We start from the raw sequence: 22,010 nt of genomic DNA, 5'->3' as shown, positions 1-22,010 counted from the left end.
GATAAACATACTTCAACCATGTAAACTATTTTCCATTTGAATCTAATACTTCGAAATATCCGAGGATTCGAAATATCGAGGTTAGAATATAAAAATTATATTTAATAAATTATATTTAATAAAGAGTAGTCGGGACTTCAAACTCAGAGACATATAAGAGGTATTCAACATAATTATGTAAATGTTTTTTTTTTAATTACTGTAAGATTTTTATTTTGGCAAATACCAGTTGTAAAAACTTAACGACAATAATGTTTATACATGTATATTCAAAGTAATTTCAAGAAAAAAATAGACCGAAAGAGAAACTGACAGGGTAAATTCACTTCAGTAATAACGACGTTATTGACCCCCCCCCCCCCCCATTGACAGATGACCGGGGGTAAATTTGCTTTGTTGACATATGACCCTGTGTCTAAATTACAGTGTATTTGATAGATCTGGTCATTTTTTTCACCGTAGGAAATCATTCCATCCACTAAATGCTCATAATTCTGCGACTCCCCTCACGTAGAAAAAGACCCCTGTAAAAATATGATCCTCTACGTGTGTTTGTTTGTAATATATATTCATTTTTTGTAATTTACGATACATTTCTAAGTAAAAATTCGAGTCCCTATTTTTGTCCAACCCTAACTCCAGGGGTCAATATTTGAATCCGAGGATGTCTGCATCATGAACACCATTAACATGATTATCAGTGTGGTACATGTAGAATAGGGTTTAGTCTATAGTTTTCCCACCGGAATCTTACACAATGTTTTACATAGTACAATTTCTCCTCTATTTCACACAATGTTACCATAGTAGAATTTCCCCTTTTTTTATCTCACACAATGTTTACCATAGTACTGTTGAGATGTGAGTTATACACCTTTTAGAACCTGCATGAATGAAAGAAACAACGAAAACTAAATTTAAACAAAATTTAAATAACAAAACAAATTAAAGTAAATTTTTACAGAAACAACAAATGAAAATAAATGAAATGTCTATCTTCTGACAGTTCTGGAAAGTGTCCTCACGTTTGACTGATGTGCAACTGCACAACTGCTTATAAAATTCAGAATCTTGTGTAGAATTTCCTTTTTCCATTGTTTTTTTTCCATATCTACAAGATGTACAAGGGCCCTAACGATCACCTGAGTACAACAATTTATAGGATCCATAAACTGATAAATGAAGCTTTGTTGCCCAATGGCAAGAAAAATAGTATGATTAGGATCAACAAAATAATAAGTCTAGTATCTAATATTTCCCCCATTTATCACTACATGTACATCAAAATGACGCCCTCTCCATGCGCGGATCTAGAGGGGGTCAGGTGTGTGTTCTGGAACCTCCTGGAATTTGCAGATATATTTAATGTATATAGTAAAGCAAGTAAAAGTGACCTTGCCCCCCCCCCCCCCCGAGAAAACGCGGACCCCTGTTAAGCTGGTAGAAAAAGTCCTACATATGCAGCTTAAGAAGTAAAGTGGAGCGGCTCTCCTTCGGGACCTTCAGGACAGGTTGTTACCATTGGAACCCTGCTGCTACTATATTTTTTTCTTTTTATTGTGAAAGGTTTTGTCTGTCATGTCCTGCCATGTCATCAATAGCAGTTTGTACAGTAGGGGCTTTGTAGCCTCTCATGCACAAGTGGGACTTTAGGAGATTGCTCTCTTCCTGGTATGACCGTTCACGGTAGCTCAGTCGGTAGAGCGCTCGCTCCGTGATCGGGAGATTGTTCGAATCTCGACCGCGACTGACCCAAGTCGATAAAAATGGGTAGCAACTGTTCCTTCGCCACGCGCTCGGCATTTTGAAGTGAAAGTTGCGGGTCCTTCGGATGAGACCTTAAAAACCGAGGCCCCGTGTCACGGCAGGCGTTGGCAGCATAAAGATCCCTCACTGCTCAATGGCCCCGAGTGCCGAGTAAGGTCAAAATTTGAAGCCCTTAACCTGTATATGGTGACGTCTCTTGTGAGTGAAAAATTCTCGAATGGGACGTAAAACAACATACAATCAATCAATCAATCAATCTTCCTGGTATGAAGCAGAGGATGATAAGATGCGGCGGATTCTGGTGGCTAGACCCTTAGGCATACCTTTGAAAGTTTGTAGGGAATGACAGCTTGTCGGCATGAGATACAGGTAGAAATCAGTGTGTCGACTGAACATGCTGTAATAAGATACCGAGTTCCTGGTCGTGATAATTTTTATCTGAAAGTAGACATAATTATCTTTCTAGCTGGCATAAATATCTGACAAGTCAACTTAAACATCTGAGAAGTGATGGCAGAAATATACCACCATAAATTCTAATCCGAATATGGCGAATTGTCCTAAGGGCAAGTTGTCGCTAGTGACGAATGATTAGCATTCTCGCGCATGTGTAAACTGATGTAAGCCCATGACACCCGGTTTAACCTCGTTTGTATATTTTCTGCGTGGACCTCAGGGTCCACGCAATAAATAAATAAGTAAAATTACAAAAAATAATAATAATAGATAAATAGAAATTTTAGAGCATTTATTCATGAAACTGATTCATCGGTGTTATGAAGTTAGAATTTATTGTCATCAAAATGAAGATAAAGGCCTATTTGTATTATTATTAGATCTCAAGATGAACCGCAAGCTGATACCCTGAATCTTTGTCGCGTGATGATGCCGATGATTTCTGCAGGGTAGGCTAGCTGTGCTGCACGGCGCGGTGCAAAATATGGATGTATCGTATTCAAAACAACTTTAACAGTTGAACAACTTTTCATTTTTTATTCATTATGCATTTCTACCACTTAATTATTATTCGGAATTTCATAACAAACAGACCTCACAGAAACAAATTTACACTTAAACGGTAAGCTTTCTTTCTGCAAATCTGTAAAATCTGTAAAAATTTCATTCAGATATACCAGGTGATCCTTTCAAGAATCGCTGTAAACACCTATATAATCAATAAAAGTTTCCGCATAATTTTCATATCAAAAAATATCACCAATTCTCGGCTTTGGCAGAGGATCAAACACAGTTACCTTATTCAGATCCCTATAATCCACGCAGAATCTAAGGGTTTCGTCGTTCTTTTCGTTAAGATGATAGGCACTGCGTAAGGGCTATCCGTGTCCTGTTTGATTCCCATCTCTTTCATCTGTTTGATTTCTGTTTTTACCTTTTCCTGTAGCGCATACGGAATGGAAAAGATGTTTCTTCTGGATTGGTTCCTCGGTTGTTGTTTTTATAGTGTGCTGGATGTAGGATGTTTTCTTTGGAACATATGAAAATAAATTCTCAAATTCTTCTACTAACCTTCTTAGCTGTTTTGCTGTTCTTTTGCTGTTCTTCCGACAGTTCTGGCGATAACTCAACATTCTTTGACGATTCTGTCTGTTGAAGAATTGAGGTTCTAAAGGTGGCATAATCGTCCTTATTAGAAACATCTGCAAAAAACTTGATTTTACATCCATACATTCCAAAACTTCATTGCTTTTCAGAAGTTTCTCTTCCGAATCTCTGCTAAACCACTCTTTCAACATGTTGATATGATAAACGGGTTCCTTAGTCTTTGATATTTTTAACTTTGTATTCAATTGGACTTACCTTTTTCACCACTTTCGAGGTTCGTGTTTGCTCTGCTACCTATTTGTATCGTTTTAATTGACTCTGAGTTTGAATACTGTTCGTTATCTCCATATTTCATTCATACCGACCTTTTCACTGTGCCATCGACTTAGAGCTGCTGGTTGCAAGAAGAACAAGAACTTTCTGCCCTACCTCAACTGTACGTGTGCTCGCTTTTCCTCTGATTCTTTAACCAAATCTCTAATATTTTGCATTCTCTCCCTCATCTCCAGGATATAGCTCCATACTGAAGCCCGTTGCACTGTGGGTTCCTCCCACAGTTCTTTCAAGATTGCTAAGGGTCCTCTAACATGCCTATCATACAGCAATTCAAAGGGAGAAAATCCAGATGTCTCATTTGGCACCTCTTTGTATGCAAAAAAGTTAGCATGGGAATACATGTACATATATCTAGAAAAAGTTTTTTAAATGTTCTCAAAATGCTTAATATTACATTCATCCACCAGTTTGACTGCTTGATGTCCAGGAGTAAAGAAGAAGATTTTTAAAGATTGCATTAATTTTGGTTGGTTTTAGCCCCATCTCTCAGGCCGCAGGGGAGCAGAGACCATGAAATTCACAATTTTTATTCCCCTTTACCCATAGATGCTATATGCCAAATTTGATTGAAATTGGTTAAGCGGTTTCAGAGAAGAAGCTAAAAATGTTCAAATGTAAACACACAACACACGACGACAGACAAAAACGGATAGCAATAGGTCACCTGAGTGACTCAGGTGACCTAAATACATGTATGTAGTTATGATGATCAAGGACGCCTCTTCCAAAATTGTGAAAGTAGCCCCAGGGTCAGAGGTTCTGGTGTTACATTGTAGGACGGGGCTCTATTGATTATATAGTGAAAGCGCATTTCTTTGAAATTTACATTGTCCCTGTGAACTTAGCAGATAAACCAAGCATATAGTTATGATGAGCAAGGCTACTCTTGCAAAACTGTGATTATCTTGGCCTCTGGGTCAGGGGCTTAGGTATTAAGGTGGGGCTATATTGAATCTTTAGTGAAAATGGATTATTTCCTTGAAAATCTTCGTCTCTGCTCCTGGGCATCTAGGAGGCAAGTAGAGTATATAAGTTGTAATAAGCAGGGGCGCTTTTACCATTTTTTGAAATCGTGTACCCTTTGGTGAATTTATTAATTTCTACTGAAAAAAAGTAATTCCCCTTGGCTATTCACCTATAATAGTTAATCAATGTAAATAATGCAACTTAAAAGGTCAATTGAATAACAGAATTATACAAAAAAAATTATAATATTTAATACAAAAGTACTTTCATAGATTCTAATGGTCAGGAAAAGTTTTAAATAATAGATAAATGAAAATGGGACAAGAATACCATATTTCTGTACAATAAATAATCTTTAAAGACCAAGAGAGGCCAATGCGAGAGAAACTGATAGTGCTCTAGAACAATTGTTTTGTTTAGTCCCTAAGTGGATAGTGACACATTTAGGGAAAGTACAGGCAAATAAATTGATCATTTTTTTTTTAAAATTTGTTATTGAGTACTTAATATTTTCCTGATCCCTGATTATCTTATTTCTCTTGCTTTTGGGCAACATAGCTTTATTTATCAGCTTATTTTGTTTTTATCTATGGATCGTTACATTATACTCGGGTGACCGTTAAGGCCCTTGGGTCTCTTGTTTTAAATATCAAAAAAATCAGTAAAGAGAGAAAAAATGCCTAGATGAATAATTATAAACTCCCCAAGCAAGGATCGAACCAAAACATATCTATTCCTCACCGTCACTGAATCACTGACAGTTATCATCCCGCTGCGCAATCGTCGCTATATATATCTTTTTTGAGTTTTTAAATGATTATGAAGCAAAACATTCACATGTGATTTTTATGGAAAAAGTTCATTTTTAATGGTCTCTAGGTCATCACTCCATTATTTTCATATATACGCTGGTTTCTTTAATTAAAATGCACAAAAATCCCTTTTTAAAATGCGAGCGATGACTCAGGGATTGTTAATTTACATGTGTATATTAATAACGTTTCTAAAAATATAACATTTTGTACCAAATGATTCATCTAGCCATATTTCAAGGCATATTTTAGCAAATCAAACACAATATCGGGATTAAATTGACCTTTCCTATATCACAAGATTTTGATTCATTAATAGAATGCTAAAATATCACATGTCACATTAATAACATTTTCACTTTTCAACTGGGCCCAGATTCCTGCAAAAACCATATCAAAAGCGCCCTCGTTCTTTGGTTGTGAAAGAAGATGGATCCTTTAAGTATTTATAATGTAAGTATCTAAGGGTATATTGCTGCAAAAGTAAGGGAAGATGACTATTGAAATGTTAAAGTTATCACGTTTATCATAAAGCTTTGTTGTTAGATTACCATTAACATCTTTTTCTAATAAAATATCGAAATATGAAACAGATGTGTCAGATTCTGTGGTAGCTTTTATCTCAAGCTCACCAGGATATATCGTGTCGACATAAGAATGGAAATAACCATTGTTAATTGACAATACCTCGTCGATATATCTAAATGTCCAGTTGAAGGTCACAGCAAGTGTTTTCTTCTTTTCACGTAAAAAATTTTGGACAAATCCTGCTTAATATGAATACAAAAATAGGTCTGCTAATAACGGGGCGCAATTGGTACCCATGGGAATTCCAATAGATTGTTGGAAGACCTGGTCTCCCAAAACCACATAGATATTGTCAATCAGAATTTCGAGCCTCTTTTTAATTTCAACTTCAAAGTACTTGTGTGTACAATCAGATTGTTTTTAATAAAGTAATTTTGCAAATGACAAAGTAAGTAAATTTAAGAGTTCATTTTTATTGAAAAAGCAGCTGTCAACGATGTCAGAAAGTCTGGGCTTTAATTCATCGTGGGGAATAGTATATAAAGTTGAAAAGTCGTAAGTTTTTATGTTGTTGATTTTGGTTATTTTTTGTGATTTCAAATGTTCTTAAAGTTCCTTTTGATTTTTTAGTATCCACAGCTGATTTACACCACTTCTCAAATATACTGTTGCACAGTACTCTTGAAGTTTCTGCTTCACTACTGTTAATATCTTAGTGAGGAGTAAAGAAAGAGGCTTGATTGAACATTTACTGGAACCCGCTATGTATCTTTGTTTGTAAGGATTTTTATGAAGTTTCGGAATCCAATATAGATATGGTAATTCAAATTCATTTTGGTTTTTGGGATTATTATAAATATTCAAAACTGACATAAGATTTTGAAGAATTTCCTCCTTAGAAAGGGAGCTATGGGTATAAGTTGGATTATCACTTGTAGAATTAAATCCCAGTTCCTCTAAAATACAATTTATATAATGAGCCTTACAAACAAAGATAATGTTGTTACCTGCTTTGTCAGCAGGGACCAGTACGTACTGATCGTGTAATCTATCTAATTCTTTTTTCACTTCTGAATTATTGAATATAGAAGGATAGATGGTTTTCATATTACCCCTCAATCGCTTAATGCGAGATTTTAATATATATCTGATACATTTAATCCATTCTGACAAAGTGTCAAGGTCTTCTTTTTCATGTCCGGCCCAACGCCTGGCGTAATTCTCTACAATATTTGATTTTAGAAATGTGATAGTCCATTTTTATAGGACTATTCATTAATATGGTTGACTTTTGACTAGATCATCCATATGTTATTGTCACTTGACTTATATTGTGTCATATGACATGTCATGTGACACAACATAGATCAAGTGACAAGGACGTGACTTTGTTCATGCTTATGTTTTGTGACTACGTAGATCTTCATGTAATTGTCACTAGGCCTATGCTGTGTCATATGATTTGTCGGTCATGCTGATGCTTTTTGACTAGATCATCCATGCATTGTCACTAGACCTATGCTGTGTCATATGATTCGTTGTTCATGTTGTTGCTTTTTGACCAGATCATCCATGTCATTTTTGCAATTGACTTATGCTGTGGTGGAGAAGAGCTCAGTGGATGGAGGCTACATGATAAAAGCATTAAAGCAGAAACAGTTTGTGGATGGACTCCTCTATCTTCTGAAGGAGATAGACCGATCAAAGGTAAATTACAACAAGGAGTAGATGACGTGATTTCAAATGCAATATATTTATTAATAGACAGTGCTTTCATCATGGGAAGTTTTATTTATCTTTTAGCTGGAAGAACCACATGATGAGATGAAAGACAGTGAAGCAGAGTGTGTGAACTGTATGTCAGATATTCGTGACACTCTCATACTTCCATGTCGCCACTTGTGTTTATGTAGTAACTGTGCCGAGTCCCTCCGATACCAGGCTTCTAGTTGCCCCATTTGTCAGTCACCATTGAAAACTTTGGTACAGATCCGTCCTATGAGGAAAAAAACAACCACTGTCTGTACAAACAGTAAGTCTTTCAATTGTTGTATCTTGTTTAGATGAAGTGATTCACATGACCCCATCAATTAGTTTACTCTCAGTCGAGACCTCTAGGGGAATCCACAACTGCATTGCCTCAATTGAATCTACGCTGAAGAAAAGAGAGTAGAAATTGCTTTAGGAAAAAGGCACTAAAGCTGATTGAATCAAATGAAAGAAATGTGGGGTTTTTTCTACACAAATGAAGAATATAATGGTGAAGCATTTTGAAAATTTTAGTCTTTTGAAAGTCATGTCATGTATAATTTTGGATACTATATCATTCAGACCATGGCATAAGATCAAACAATAATAAAGGTATTTTTGTATGCAATGTGAAATTCTGAATAAATTGCAAAATTTAATGTTTGAGTTTCTTTATACCGAAGATTTCGGGGTATATAGTTATGCTTTGTCCGTCCGTCTGTCTGCAAAAACCTCAACTTTGCCCATAACATTTGATTAGGTGCAGCTATGATTTTCACATTTCACATGCGACAAAACCTTTCTTTGGGTACCAACATATTTGACCTCTTGACCTTGGACTTCGACACATTTTTGCCAAAATTTATCAAATGTTAACCTTGTTCATAACTCTTGAATAATTGATGTTATATCATAACCCCTGGGTGTAGGGCAGGGCCTACATAGGAATATATAAAAAATGTCTTTTAAAATGTTCTTCTCGAGAACAGCAAAGCCATGATTAGTCATATTATAATAGAAGTATCCTCGGGTAATATAGATTCAAGTTTGTTCCAATCATGAAGCCTGGGGGTAGGGCAGGTCCACAGCAGGGGGTCAAAGTTTACCGTAGGAATCTATAGGAAATATCTTTAAAAATCTTCTTCTCAAGAATAGCTAAGCCATTACTAGTCATATTAATATAGAAGTATCCTCAGGTAGTGTAGATTCAAGTATGTTTAAATCATGACTCCTGGGGGAAAGGCGGGATCACAACAGTGGCTTGAATTTTACATAGGGATATATAGGTGTATGGTAAAGGGGTATTTGAGTAAACGCATTACAGACTTCAAATCGTGGAATGACCTGACAACCCTTGGAATGGACTAGCCAAACCAAAGGGTATAGAAGGCAAAGCTATGGGAAAGTAAGGCTTTTAGAAGCTAGCTGAAGAAGTTGGCAGCTGAGTCATCAAGAAAGAAGTTAAATTAGGGTAATGGCAAAATAAAAGAATAAAAGGTATAAGCATCAGTGGCAAGTATCCTAAGGAATTGATGTTAAGTTCTGGGTGTAGTAAATCTGTAGAAGATTGAGACAACTGGTTCTTATCTATCAATAGGATCCTAGGGGAGAAACACAGTGTAAGTAATACCTTACCCCGTCCCCATCTCTAGATAAGAGAAAATTTAAGTACTATGTGATATACCCTCAGACATAGTTGTCTTAATAGTCATTCCAGTCTTAAATCAGACAGAGTAAAAGAAATCATTAATCCCTTGTAGGAACCTGATCATACACATTACGTAGGAAATATCTTTGAAATCTTCTTCTCAAGAACAACTAAGCCATTATTAGTCATATTTATACAGAAGCAACCTTAGGTATTGTAATATGAAGTTTGTTCAAATCATGACCCCCCAGATGAGCGACCAGGTTAAAGTTTTTGATCCATTTCCCAAGAAACTTAGAAACTATGAGGTTTATCTGAACCAAACTTCCATGAATGTTGCATCAAGGTATGCACACTACTAGAGTTGCTTCGGATATTGGATATGACCTACATTTTCCAGATGGGTGACTAGTTTAAAGTTAGAACAAGTCCATTTGCAAGTAACTGTAAGTCCTATCCGACCAAAATTGCATAAATGTTGCATCTAGTGATGCACACTACTTGATTGTTAATTTAGTGTGGGACTTTGCTTTACTTAAAGGTTACATTTGTTGAGGTGAGCTCTGTAATCTTTGATTACCTATGTTTTTTGTAACTTGCAAACTGAAACATCTTCATGTGGCACTTTTCTGGATTGAAATTTGTTTTTGTTTTCTCTTTTTTTATAACTTTGACAAATTCTAAACTTGATTCATAAAAGGTGGTTCTGATGGATGGGAAAAGATCAGCGCCTCCAAGAAAAAAGTGTCATCCTATATCCATTATTTACGATACTAAATATGACTAAATTTCATTTTTAACACCATCTTCTGTGTGAGAAAAAGGCCTTTCTCCTGTAAATCTAGTGTTTTAAGCAAACAAGTTGCCCCATTAATTATTCAGAGTAGACAATTCTAACGTTTATTACATGTTAATTGGGTTGATGTATTCAATTCTTCCAATATTTTATACAATTAGCAACAATATTATGTGACTTAATTTTCATGATGTAAACACATTTTTATTTCAAAGCCATAACTTATTATCTAATCTCAGACTGTTCGAACTTCAAAAGAACTAAAAAATCCACATTTTTGTGTCATTGTTGATAGCTTTCTGTGCCACCATTCAGATTCTTTTTATTTGTTTATGAATATATTTGCATACAATTTTTGCAAAGAATGAGAGCAATGCTATGTTAAACTTACTGCTCAAAATTTGATTAATGAAATGAAAATAGCTTGTTGATTTTGATGATTTTAAGTGTGGTCATTTGTGTACATTTTACATGTTTTGAAAGTAGATTTTTAACAGTGCAAAATGAGTACAATGTTTAACAACACAAAACAATCCAGGCCTTTAGCATTGTTTTTCAAAGTGTGGATTGATTTGGGAAGTGGTGGGGGTATTGGGGTGGGGTTGGGAACAAAATTGACGTGCCAAAAAAAAACAAACAAACAAACAAACTAAATGGGTGGGGGTGAGTGGGGGTGGGGGGCTTTAAATGAAAATTTTCTATATGAAGACATATGCTCACCTGAAAAAGGCTTTACTGGGTTTATTCTGGAGTTATTCTTTATTACCATGTTTGAAATAGAGAATAAAATGTTAATTAAACACACATCTGATTGATTGATTGATTGTATGTTGTTTTACGTCCCGTTCGAGAATTTTTCACTCATAAAGAGATGTCACCATATCCTGGTGAAGGGCTTCAAATTTATACCTCAGCAGTCAAGGCCATTGAGCAGTGAGTATTCTTTTTCATGCAAACGCCTACCGTGACACGGGACCTCGGTTTTTAAGGTCTCATCAATAGGACCTGCAACTGTCACTTCAAAGTGTCGAGCGTTTGGCGAAGGAACAGTTGCTACCTATTTTTTATCGACATATGTCAGTCGCGGCCGTGATTTGAACACACGACCCTTCAATCACGGAGCGAGCGCTTCGAGCGCTCTACCGACTGAGCTACCGTGACTGTAAATACTCATCTGATTGCTACATATAGTTTCTGTGTGTGTAACAGCTCTATCAGGATGGTACATGTATTATATATTTCAGTCATAAAGAATTTCTCCAAACATGTAGGACAGCCCTCTACAGGAGGAATAAATTACCCTGAAAAGCAAGAATTCACGATTGTTAGCTCAGAGCTTTTCTGATCATAGTTTCTCTAAGTAAGGGAAGTTGACGATTGGGAAGTTAAAGTCATCAAGTTTATCATATAGTTTTGTTGTTAAATTACCATTAACGTCCTTTTCCAGTAAAATATCCAAATATGAAACAGATGTGTCAGACTCTGTGGTATCTTTTATTTCAAGTTCACTGAGGTATATATCGAGTCGACATATGAATGAAAATAACTATTGTTAATTGATATTACGTCATCGATATATTTAAATTTCGAGTTGAAGGCCACAGCAAGAGATTTCTTTTTCTCATCTATAAGATTTTGAATAAATTCTGCTCTCCATATGAATACAAATGCGTGATCAGAATGCTTTTTTAACAAAATAATTTTGCAAATGACCAATGAGAAGGTTAGGATATTTACGAATTTTTATATTGAAAAAGCAATTGTCTATGATGTCATAAAGCCTGGACTTTAATTCATTGTGGGGAATGGTTGTATAATTGTTGAAAAGTCGTACGTTTTGATGTTATTGATTTTGTTAAACTTTCGTGATTTCAAAGGAGTGAAGATTGAGGCTTAGTAGAATATATACTGGAACCCGCTATGTATCTTTGTTTGTAAGGATTTTTACGGAGTTTTGGAATCCAGTATAGGTATGGTAATTCAATTCATTTTGATTGTTGGGAATATTAAAAATATTTAGAACTGACATAATATGGTTTTGAAGAATTTCCTCCTTTGAAAGAAACTATAGGTATAAGTTGGATTACCACTTGCAGAATTAAATCCTAGTTCCTCTAAAATACAATTCAAATAATGAGCCTTACAAACAAAAAAGATGTTGTTACCTGCTTTGTCAGCGGGGACCATTACACACTGATCGTGTAATCTATCTAATTCTTGTTTCACTTCTGCATTGTCAAAGACAGAAGATAGATGGTTTTCATATTGCACCTCAATCGTTTAATGCGCCCTTTCAACATCCATCTGATGCATTTAATCCATTCTGACAAAGTGACAAGGTCTTTTTTCATATTTAGCCCATTGTCTGGCGTAATCTTCTACATAAAATGTTTAAAAATAAAAGTAGGTTATCACACGATTGGCTGCAGTAATATTTTAAACTTAATGTCGAGGAAAATGATAATGACATTGTACTAAATTTTCTACTAAAATAAGACGGACGATTTTAATTTTAATGTAATTGATCCTATCACTTAGGAAATTGTCTTCTTGAAACTTAAGCAATGTCAATAATTTTAAATACACATAACATGAGAAGAATCCATCATTAAATGTTGTTAGGCTGGAGAGGGGTTTTTGAAAGTAAAAAAAAAAAAACGGTTTTTGAAAGTAAAAACATCGTTATTTTATCAAGCAAACCCTAATCTAAGTGGACTGAACTGAAACAAATTTGAATCTGACGAATAAACAAATTTGGCTGTTTAAGATCTGACAACATCTTCCTAGAATAACTGGTTTTGCATTTGCGTAATGCACCAAAATTATTTTCAATTATTATCATTTTGTGATTTCTAAAACTGTTCTCAAAATGGCAAAAAATATGTTTACCAAAATTAGATTTCAACAAATTTGAGATTTCAAATAGGATTATTTAAGAAATACCAATTTCTCGAATCTTGCACAAATGTCTGGTAAGGTACCTTAAATTTTTGTGGGAAAATAAAACTTGTTCAACCAGCAATACTTAAAAATCCTGGGAAAATTATCTATCATTGATGGACGTGTCATCTGACCTTAAAACGTACCTGTTTAGGGAAACATTTACACATTAATGCTTAGAATTTGTATCTCTAAGACATTATATTTGTATAATGGGGATATTTGGGGATTTTTCACATTGATTTGACTAAAAACAGTCTTGATTTTGTAGATGCCCTTTCAAACATTCCATAAAGTCTTCGAGCCCCTTTTATGATTTTAGCCTATCATAACAAAACTCAATATGATGTATCTAAAACAATGTGTGCCTTGATTATAAATTGAATGCAATCACAGCCTTGCTGTTTTTTCTTCCAAACGTTCCCACATATTCTTCTATGAAATTTGAAACCCTTTTGTTGGACCATCCTAGCTCCAGGCATGATCTCTTTAAGAACAACGGTGATTGGGATTTCTAAGCTTAGATGAGGACAGAGAGGGAGTTTAAGTTTTACATGGGAATTAAGACAAATTTTCTAAATATACTTAAATCATATCCTACAAAAAGAAATTCTGTAATTGTAATTAGTCAAAGTGATACACAAGCAGTCCCTGTATTCAGATTTACTTTGTGCAGAATTTGGCTAAAATTGGCTGGTTCAGGAGAAGAAAATGGAATATGAACCGTTTATAGACAATGGACTACGGATTACAGACTGAGGATGAACAATCTTTGGTTAAACTACATATTTTTATTTTGATTGCATAATCATTAATATTTATTGTAGGAAAAAGCCTTAATCAGGAGAGAGGACAAGACAAAGAGAACATCAGAAAAACTCACGAACAACTGTGTATGGAACTGAACTCACTTCAGCGTGAATACAAGCATGTCAGACAAGTTGTGTACACTCTACAACAGGACTATGAAAGATCTAAAGATTTTGACCCTTTAAGGCGGTATGGTTTACTTAAAGGCATGATAAAAAGAACAATTCTCCATTTTAAACTAAATGAAGATAAAGTACCTGGATCTATATCGATGACTGGAATTCGAAGCCTTGCCAATGGTTATAAAGAATTGTCCTATACTTTAGAACTAACTAGGAGAAAGGCAGATTTAGATGGTTTGTTTTGTTTGATTTCATAGAATTAAGTTATCATCACATAGTAAATTTTATATCACACGCACTTATTTAATCAATTATTTTTACATACTTATAGAAGATAAAACATTAAGGTCTGCGGAAATATTTCATGTCATTTTCTTGAACACATTTTTCATTATTTCAGACATGTCATTAGAACAGATAGAATCAGAAGTTGAACAATTACGTCACCAGGTGAACGGATTGAAGGGGCGGTGCTCTCTAGTATCAGACACTGTCTCTCAGTTAGAAAACAAATACGAACAATCTAAAAACTTTGCTCCACCGAAACGGTACGAATTGATGAAGAAAATGGTCCAAAAAGTCGTAAACGACCAATTCATATGACATGCTTCATATTGACAGCAGGACAAAAGATTTCAGCAACACTGCCCAGATTTCACTTCAATCCAACAATTAATCGCCATCCAGATTAACATTATAATTTCAAAGAAAAACTTGACCAAACACACTAACTGAAGTAGGCCTAGTATCTATCTGTGCAAACCAGGAAAACACTAAACAGAAAATATCTTAAGTAGGTCATTGTTTCAAAAATCTTATATTTTTTTTTTTAATTCTTATCATTTCGAATCTCTACTTTGATTACAATTGATTGTAATAATATTTCTATCTAATCAATTTAAAGTATGTCTTTTATTTAATCACTTCAAAGTATGTTCATTAATTTAAAAAAAAAACGCGTACTGAAAACGGTTCCCAATTCCTAATTAGTCAAAATAAAATGTTTGATGTAAACAAACAGTTCTGTTCAAGTCCAATAATGTAATATATAAAGAAACGTGAAGATAGTGATCAATTTCTGTTTGTAAACAATAAAAATCAAGACAGGGCAAAAACACGGACCCCTGAAAATACCAGAATTGGATCAGGTTATTAGGTGAGGAAGTATCCCGTCGATCAGTCGCACCTGTCGTGAGCCCTCTGCATTGATCAGGTTAACGGAGTAATCCGTATAACTAGTGTGAAAACAATGGCTTGCCTATTGATATGAAATATGTCAGTCAAAATCCAGCCAAACGATAGGCTGTACATGTATTTTGCAAACAATGTTATTGTAATGACCATAGATTTGCAAAATGCTGACTTTACAGGAGACTGTTTAAATCCCTGTAACATTTACACATTTGTCAGTAGCCTCCCTTAGTTTAACACGTACACAGAACGTGCTCTTGCTTATAATATTTTGGGAGACAAACGCACCATATTATACTGGTGTATGTTGTTGCTATATATGTATTCCTTTAAAACCTTGATACATAACTGTACTATTATCAATTATTTGTGCATATGGGAGAGTCTATTCGAGTCAAAAAAAGACAAGGATAAAATTGTTTTATGTGTTAGTAATTTTTTTGAATAAATAAATAAAGTGCAGACATTTACCTGAAACAACGTTTGTGTTGTTCATTTTAAATATGGCAAATACATGTATCTGTCTTCTATAGTTATAATAGTATGGGGATAAGTTAACATATTCTGATGGTAGGTTATGAGCAGACAAAAAAAGTTTAAATTTTTGTTAAAGTAAGAATATTTTCTTTACATTATATGAAATATATGGAGATAACGAACAGTATTCGAGCTCAAAAGTCCATTAAACATTACAAAATAGGAGCAGAGCAAACACGGACCCCTAAGACATCAGAGGTGGGATCAGGTGCCATGGAGAAATGAGCATCCCCTGCCGACCGGTCACACCCGCCGTGTGCTCCTTGTCATGATCGGGAAATAACGGAAAAATCCGTCGACAATTCAGTGTGTAAATAATGGCCTAACAATTAGTATGATAAAAGTCAGTCAGCATTTGACTTAATGAATGATTGTATTAGCTGGCATAATGACTCTATAAGTCGAGAAACATGTTCCTTATATAAAGGATTTGAACGTTCAAATAAAAGGAACTGATATTACTGGCTATAAGCATTGATTATATGTAAATCACATATTATACATGTATAAACAAAAATTGCTATCCAATTGACCAATTGATTTTCGGAGTTAATTCAATATATTTTTATGATTTAATTTTTTTTTAATAAGTTCAAAACCAACTTAAGTATAATTTCCCTACAAATATATATATATATATATATATATATATATATATATATATATATATATATATATATATATATATATATATATATATATATATATATATATATATATATATATATATATATATATATATATACTCCATGTACTCTACGTTGTAAGATGTTAGGAGAATGTAAATAAGATTTGAAGGTGGAGCTAAAAGCACTTTTATTATTGTAAAATAAGTTCTGGTTAGATAATAATATTTGATTTGCAAAAACATTTTATCTCACCTGAGGGGAAAAAGTAGTGTTCCTTTTCAAGAATGATACATGTACTAGTATACAGTGTATTTAAAAGACCATATGTGACAATAAATATGAATCCTAATATTCACGTTTGATAAGGCTAAGACTTAATAAACCCACATAAACATTTAAGACATAATAGCAATCAAGGTATATATATCTCATTTATTCATTACTGGAGTATTTTATATATGTTCACGTGCTCCAGTTGGCTTTAATCCAGCTTACAAAATTCCAGACATCAGCATATACTCCTGGAAGTTCTGGTCTAGCGCACCCATATCCCCAGCTGACCACGCCTAAAACATATAAACACATTCAGAATTCATAGTGTCTAATAGTCTAATCCACATTTTGCAAAAGTTGTGTCCCTTTGTGGGGTCAACCAAAAGTTCAAAAGGGACAGAAACACATTTTTCCTTTACTAAATCATGTTTGCAACTAAATATTTGGGCATGCTCCCCCGATAAATCCACTGTGTTTGATTTGTTTTTCTTTCAACATAGCAATATCCGAGTTGTGTCCAAGACACGATGTAGTTATCAACAGATTATTTTTTTATAGTTAGCTGCAATATTTCTTTATAATTGTGTGTATATTAGAATAATTTCTGTTTTACGAAGTTTTCCTGACTGCCAATATTCACGATATCGTATCGATATTAACAAAAATTGTACTTGCCATCGATATAGACGATATCGTATCGATATCGAATAATTTTCATCATCACTCATGTGGCTGTATTTTTTATGCAATACTTGTGTCTATGTACTTTTTGATTATTACGTTTGCCCTACTGTCGATATAGACGTTATCGTATCGATATCGAATCATGATTGCTAAAAACATAATGTTTTTACTTACTTTCACCCCAACCCAAAACCTTACTCCAACCCTAATCCCTGACAACAACAACCCCTAACCCTTTGTTTGTCATCCTTTTGTTATTTATTTACATATTCATGCCACTAATGAATCAATATCGACATCGTTTGTGACCTTGTAAAATTATGTTATACCTCAACTTTAAATTAAATTGTACAAATCAGGATCGATATCGATACGATATCGGAAAGGTATTGTTGATATCGATGACATCGACATAGCACCTAATCTTATATATGGTATTCAGTATTTCTAAGTTCATAGTACTGATCAGGATCGATATCCACGTCAATACGATATCGACATATTGTCGATATAGACGTAGGCTTCGTTCTCAGACATTTATGCCACATCCTGGAGCAATCAATATACAAGATGCAAAGATTTTTAAAGTCAAATGACAAAATTAAAACCCACAAAACTACAAAGGCTACTGTGAGGATTCTATGGGTTTTTCACAAAGATGGTGGCCAAGGGACAAAACTTTTGAAAAGCGTGGATTCAACTATACAGTTCATTTTTTCCGTATGCTGTAAGTTGAGTATTCATTTAGATATATATTCACCGAATCAGAAAGTGAAACCTACCCGCCAGTTCCCAGACACCATTTCTTTGAGCAACAAAAGGTCCACCGGAGTCTCCCTAAATAAAATGTATGATAAATGTGAATTAAATGAATACAATACAGTGTTGTACTTAGATGTGTTTTATAGAATAACTTTACGCCTATTAGTTATGAAAATTTTACGTTCACATTATTTCAACGAAAATGAAAGACTGTTCTCATAATCTCCTTTTAAAATTTTGATCATGTTGTGTCCTCATCCTATCACATCGTCCATGATATGAACAAACTCAATTTAACATTGTATTAAACAATTGTCTTTTCTGTTTGTATGGTTTTTCATGAGATTTTACACGATCATACTTTATTTTTCTGTAGTTCTGTCGCCAAGTTGCCTCTACTATCAATGTTCTTGACAAAGCGAAACAATCTCATAAGGAAAATTATTATAAAGAAATCATTTCCTTTATTCGTCTTCAGAGAAAGGGTGGTAATGACAAAAGTTGATTAAGACCACATCAATTTTGATTTCAATCCTGGAAAATCCCTGTTTCCCACACTTAGGTTCTGCTTATTTGAACATTTATAAATAACTTGATTTTAATTTACTGGTTATTTAAAATCTTCTCATTTGATGAGAAAGCAGATGAAATACAGGTCTACTGCAAATATACACCTGCATATACATTTACGTCATTTTATATTTTATGCATTTCCCTGTTTTCCCCTTTAAGATATTGATTTAGATTTGACAGAATTAAGGGATTTTTTTTCCTTAAGATAGAACATTGTTATCTGAATCCAATACCTGGCACGCATCAGCGCCACCTGCCTCGTAACCTGCGCACAACATGGTGGCACTCCTGTAAGAACTGCCGAGGAAAGACGAGCAGGCGGTGTCAGACAGAATAGGCTTAGATACTTCCATCAGTCTGTCTGTCGTAGAACCACCTGAAAGGTTATTAAAAAGTAAAGTGAAAGCTATCCTCTTATCTTATATACCATATTATTACAATGTTTATTCTCTCGAAACCTATGACCATAAGAATTATTGCTAATATCTAAATATTTTATTCTAATTTTATCGTTTTTTAATTAAATTCAAATAAAAATTGTTACATTCTAAGTATTTTGAAAAAAAAATCAATTTCAAAGAAAAAAAAAAATTATTAAACGCTTTTTTTTTAAAGATTCAAACTTTAACTAATAAATCACATTTCACAGAAATCCCTTACTAATTAATAAAAGGAAATTTGACATAAATTTTGCAAAACATTTATGTTCGATGAGCTATTAAAAGTTTGCACATGAGATATGAAACCATGCGTTATTCGATTAATTATCAATAGATATTCCATAAAAAAGCTATTTCTTAAAGATTTCTTTAATCTTAGTGTCTTAATTTGAACCGCTTTATTTGACACACCAGGGGTATCTTTGAAAACTTAGTTACATGTAAACACCATTTCACTATTTTATTCTTAGAATACCTCTTTTTAATATTCTTACCTTCAGAAGTACAACATGTAGTACCCCAGCCAGTAACGTAAGCCAACTCGTTGATTCCATGATCTCTGGATGGCAAACACGCTGGCATGACAGAACTGCTTTCAGCTGGTTGAGTGTTAAATGTTAATATGGCAATGTCATTGTTAATTGTTGCTGAGCTATAACTCCTGTGTTTTCTGACTTCTCGGACAGACATACGTTGTCCGAGATTTTGGCTCAACCTCATCTCTCCTACTTTTATTCTAAGGTTATTTGGATTTCCTAGAGATCTACAAAACATAAAATTGTCAAAGAACAAGTCCTAAAAATTCATTTCATATTAATAGGCATTTAATTTCATACCAGTGCCTATAAGGTACCTAGATGTAAACGTCTTATTCGAATGCCAAAAATAATGCCGTGTTTAGAATAGCATTATACAGTAACCTTCTGTATTCAATTCTTGGTTCTGACCAGAATGGACCTTTTACTGATAATTGACAGTTTTGACATATCTACATCAAAATTTAACTGTTGTAGTACAATATATACTACCATCCCTAGAATCTCTCTCTCTCTCTCTCTCTCTCTCTCTCTCTCTCTCTCTCTGAAATACATGTAAATATATTCTCAATCTCCATAACCTAGCTTGTTCTCTATTAGAAAAGGTTTCACCAGCTAATACCAGATTTCTCCCGACTGACTTATTTCCAGATCTTAATAAAATTCGAAATGTTTTATAGTGTGGAACTACATTTTTACCCGTCAACACAATGGGCAGCAGTGACGACAACCAAATCTCCGGCGTCGTTCCTGACAAGGGTTCCACCGCATATGTGGCGACCATTGTACTCCAAACTAATCTATAAATATATAAAAAAAAAAAAAAAAACCTTACATAGCTCCTCTAAGTTTTCTAAGTTGTAATTTTAGAATTTCTTTTCTTTTTTTGAAATTTTAATCACATTTCATCTCATTCAATTATCCTAAGAATATTTACGTGACTCTAAAACTGTATTCACTGAAGGAAAATTTTATTGCTACTTTTCACTAAGTACAATGTATATACAGGGTGTTTCATAATATATATATTACATTTTTAAATCTAATTATTTTTCTTACCTATCATAATTTTATTACAAACTATATATCATTTTAAACATCAAATCCTGCATTTTCATTCCATATGAAAAAGTCAAGGAAATCATGGTATCACAATGATTAATTGTGGCATAAACACCGATGTCAAAATTTCAATATTTTTCGAAATGGGCTTAACTTACCAACATATTGCTAAATTGTAAAGCTGTTTTTTTTTCAATACATGTCGCCAATATTGATGAAGGAAATATTAAAAAAAGAATGGAAGCTTTTTAAAATGCTTATCATAAGGCTAATAACAAGGTTAAAGGACAGGGACGGGCAACATGCGATAAATGACACGTTACCCCAGCATAAGTAAGGGAAGATGACGATTGAAAAGTTAAAGTCATCAAGTTTATCATAAAGCTTTGTTGTTAGATTTACATTATCGTCTTTTTCTAATAAAATGTCCAAATATGAAACAGATGTGTCAAACTCTGTGGTATCTTTTATCTCAAGCTCACCTGGATAGATCGTTTTGACATAAGAATAAAAATAACAATTGTTAATTGACAATACGTCGTCGATATTTCGAAATGTCGCGTTGAAGGCCACAGCAAGTGTTTTCTTCTTTTCACGTAAAAGATTTTGAACAAATTCTGCTTCATATGAGTATAAAAATAGGCCTGCTAATAACGGGTCACAATTGATACCCATGGGAATTCCAACAGATTGTGGGAAAACATGGTCTCCAAAAACCACATAGATATTGTCAATCAGAAACTCGACCATCTTTTAATGTAAACTTCAGAATACTTGTGTGTTCAATCAGATTTTTATTTATCGTGGGGAATAGTGTATATAAAGTTGAAAAGTCGTAAGTTTTTATGTTGTTGATTTTGGTACAATTCTGTAATTTCAAGTGTTCCAAATGTTCCTTGGAAATTTTTATTATCCACATCTGATTTACACCACTTCTCGAATATATCGTTGCACAGTACTCTTGAAGTTTCTCCTTCACTACTGTTAATATCTTAGTGAGGAGTAAAAAAAGAGGCTTGGTAGAACATTTACTGGAACCCGCTATATGTATCTTTGTTTGTAATGGTTTTTATGAAGTTTAGGAATCCAGTAGAGGTATGGTAATTCAAATTCACTTTGATTGTTGGGAATATTAAAATTATCTATAACGGACATATGATTTTGAAGAATTTCCTCCTTAGAAAGGGAGGATTTCCACTCGTAGAATTAAATCCTAGTTCCTCTAAAATACAATAAAAATAATGAGCCTTACAAAGACTATGTTGTTACCAGCTTTGTCAGCTGGG

The 22,010-nt window shown here is 34.0% G+C and overlaps 2 protein-coding genes across 2 annotated transcripts; one reads left to right on the top strand and one right to left on the bottom strand.

Annotated features, from left to right (window-relative positions):
• Nucleotides 1–7,544: 7,544 nt before the first annotated feature.
• On the top strand, nucleotides 7,545–14,674 carry LOC133189693 (uncharacterized). Its single transcript, XM_061325092.1, has 4 exons — nucleotides 7,545–7,679; nucleotides 7,776–8,004; nucleotides 13,933–14,271; nucleotides 14,438–14,674. Exons 1-4 carry the CDS (start codon nucleotides 7,545–7,547, stop codon nucleotides 14,638–14,640), a joined length of 906 nt encoding a protein of 301 aa, XP_061181076.1. The 3' UTR covers nucleotides 14,641–14,674.
• A 2,132-nt stretch (nucleotides 14,675–16,806) lies between these two features.
• Nucleotides 16,807–20,888, bottom strand: LOC133189692 (trypsin-1-like). Its single transcript, XM_061325091.1, has 6 exons — nucleotides 20,883–20,888; nucleotides 20,362–20,462; nucleotides 19,621–19,889; nucleotides 18,920–19,062; nucleotides 18,134–18,188; nucleotides 16,807–16,960 (listed from the first exon to the last, which is right to left on the bottom strand). The coding sequence occupies exons 1-6, from the start codon at nucleotides 20,886–20,888 to the stop codon at nucleotides 16,857–16,859; spliced, it is 678 nt and encodes a 225-aa protein (XP_061181075.1). The 3' UTR covers nucleotides 16,807–16,856.
• Nucleotides 20,889–22,010: the final 1,122 nt, after the last annotated feature.

This window comes from Saccostrea echinata, unplaced genomic scaffold, assembly GCF_033153115.1.
Source record: "Saccostrea echinata isolate AGI-Se365-2 ecotype Australia unplaced genomic scaffold, CSIRO_AGI_Sech_v1 ptg000019l, whole genome shotgun sequence".
NCBI lineage: Eukaryota > Metazoa > Mollusca > Bivalvia > Ostreida > Ostreidae > Saccostrea > Saccostrea echinata.
The sequence above is the reverse complement of the archived record's forward strand: the minus strand, read 5'-3'. Positions and strand labels throughout refer to the sequence as shown.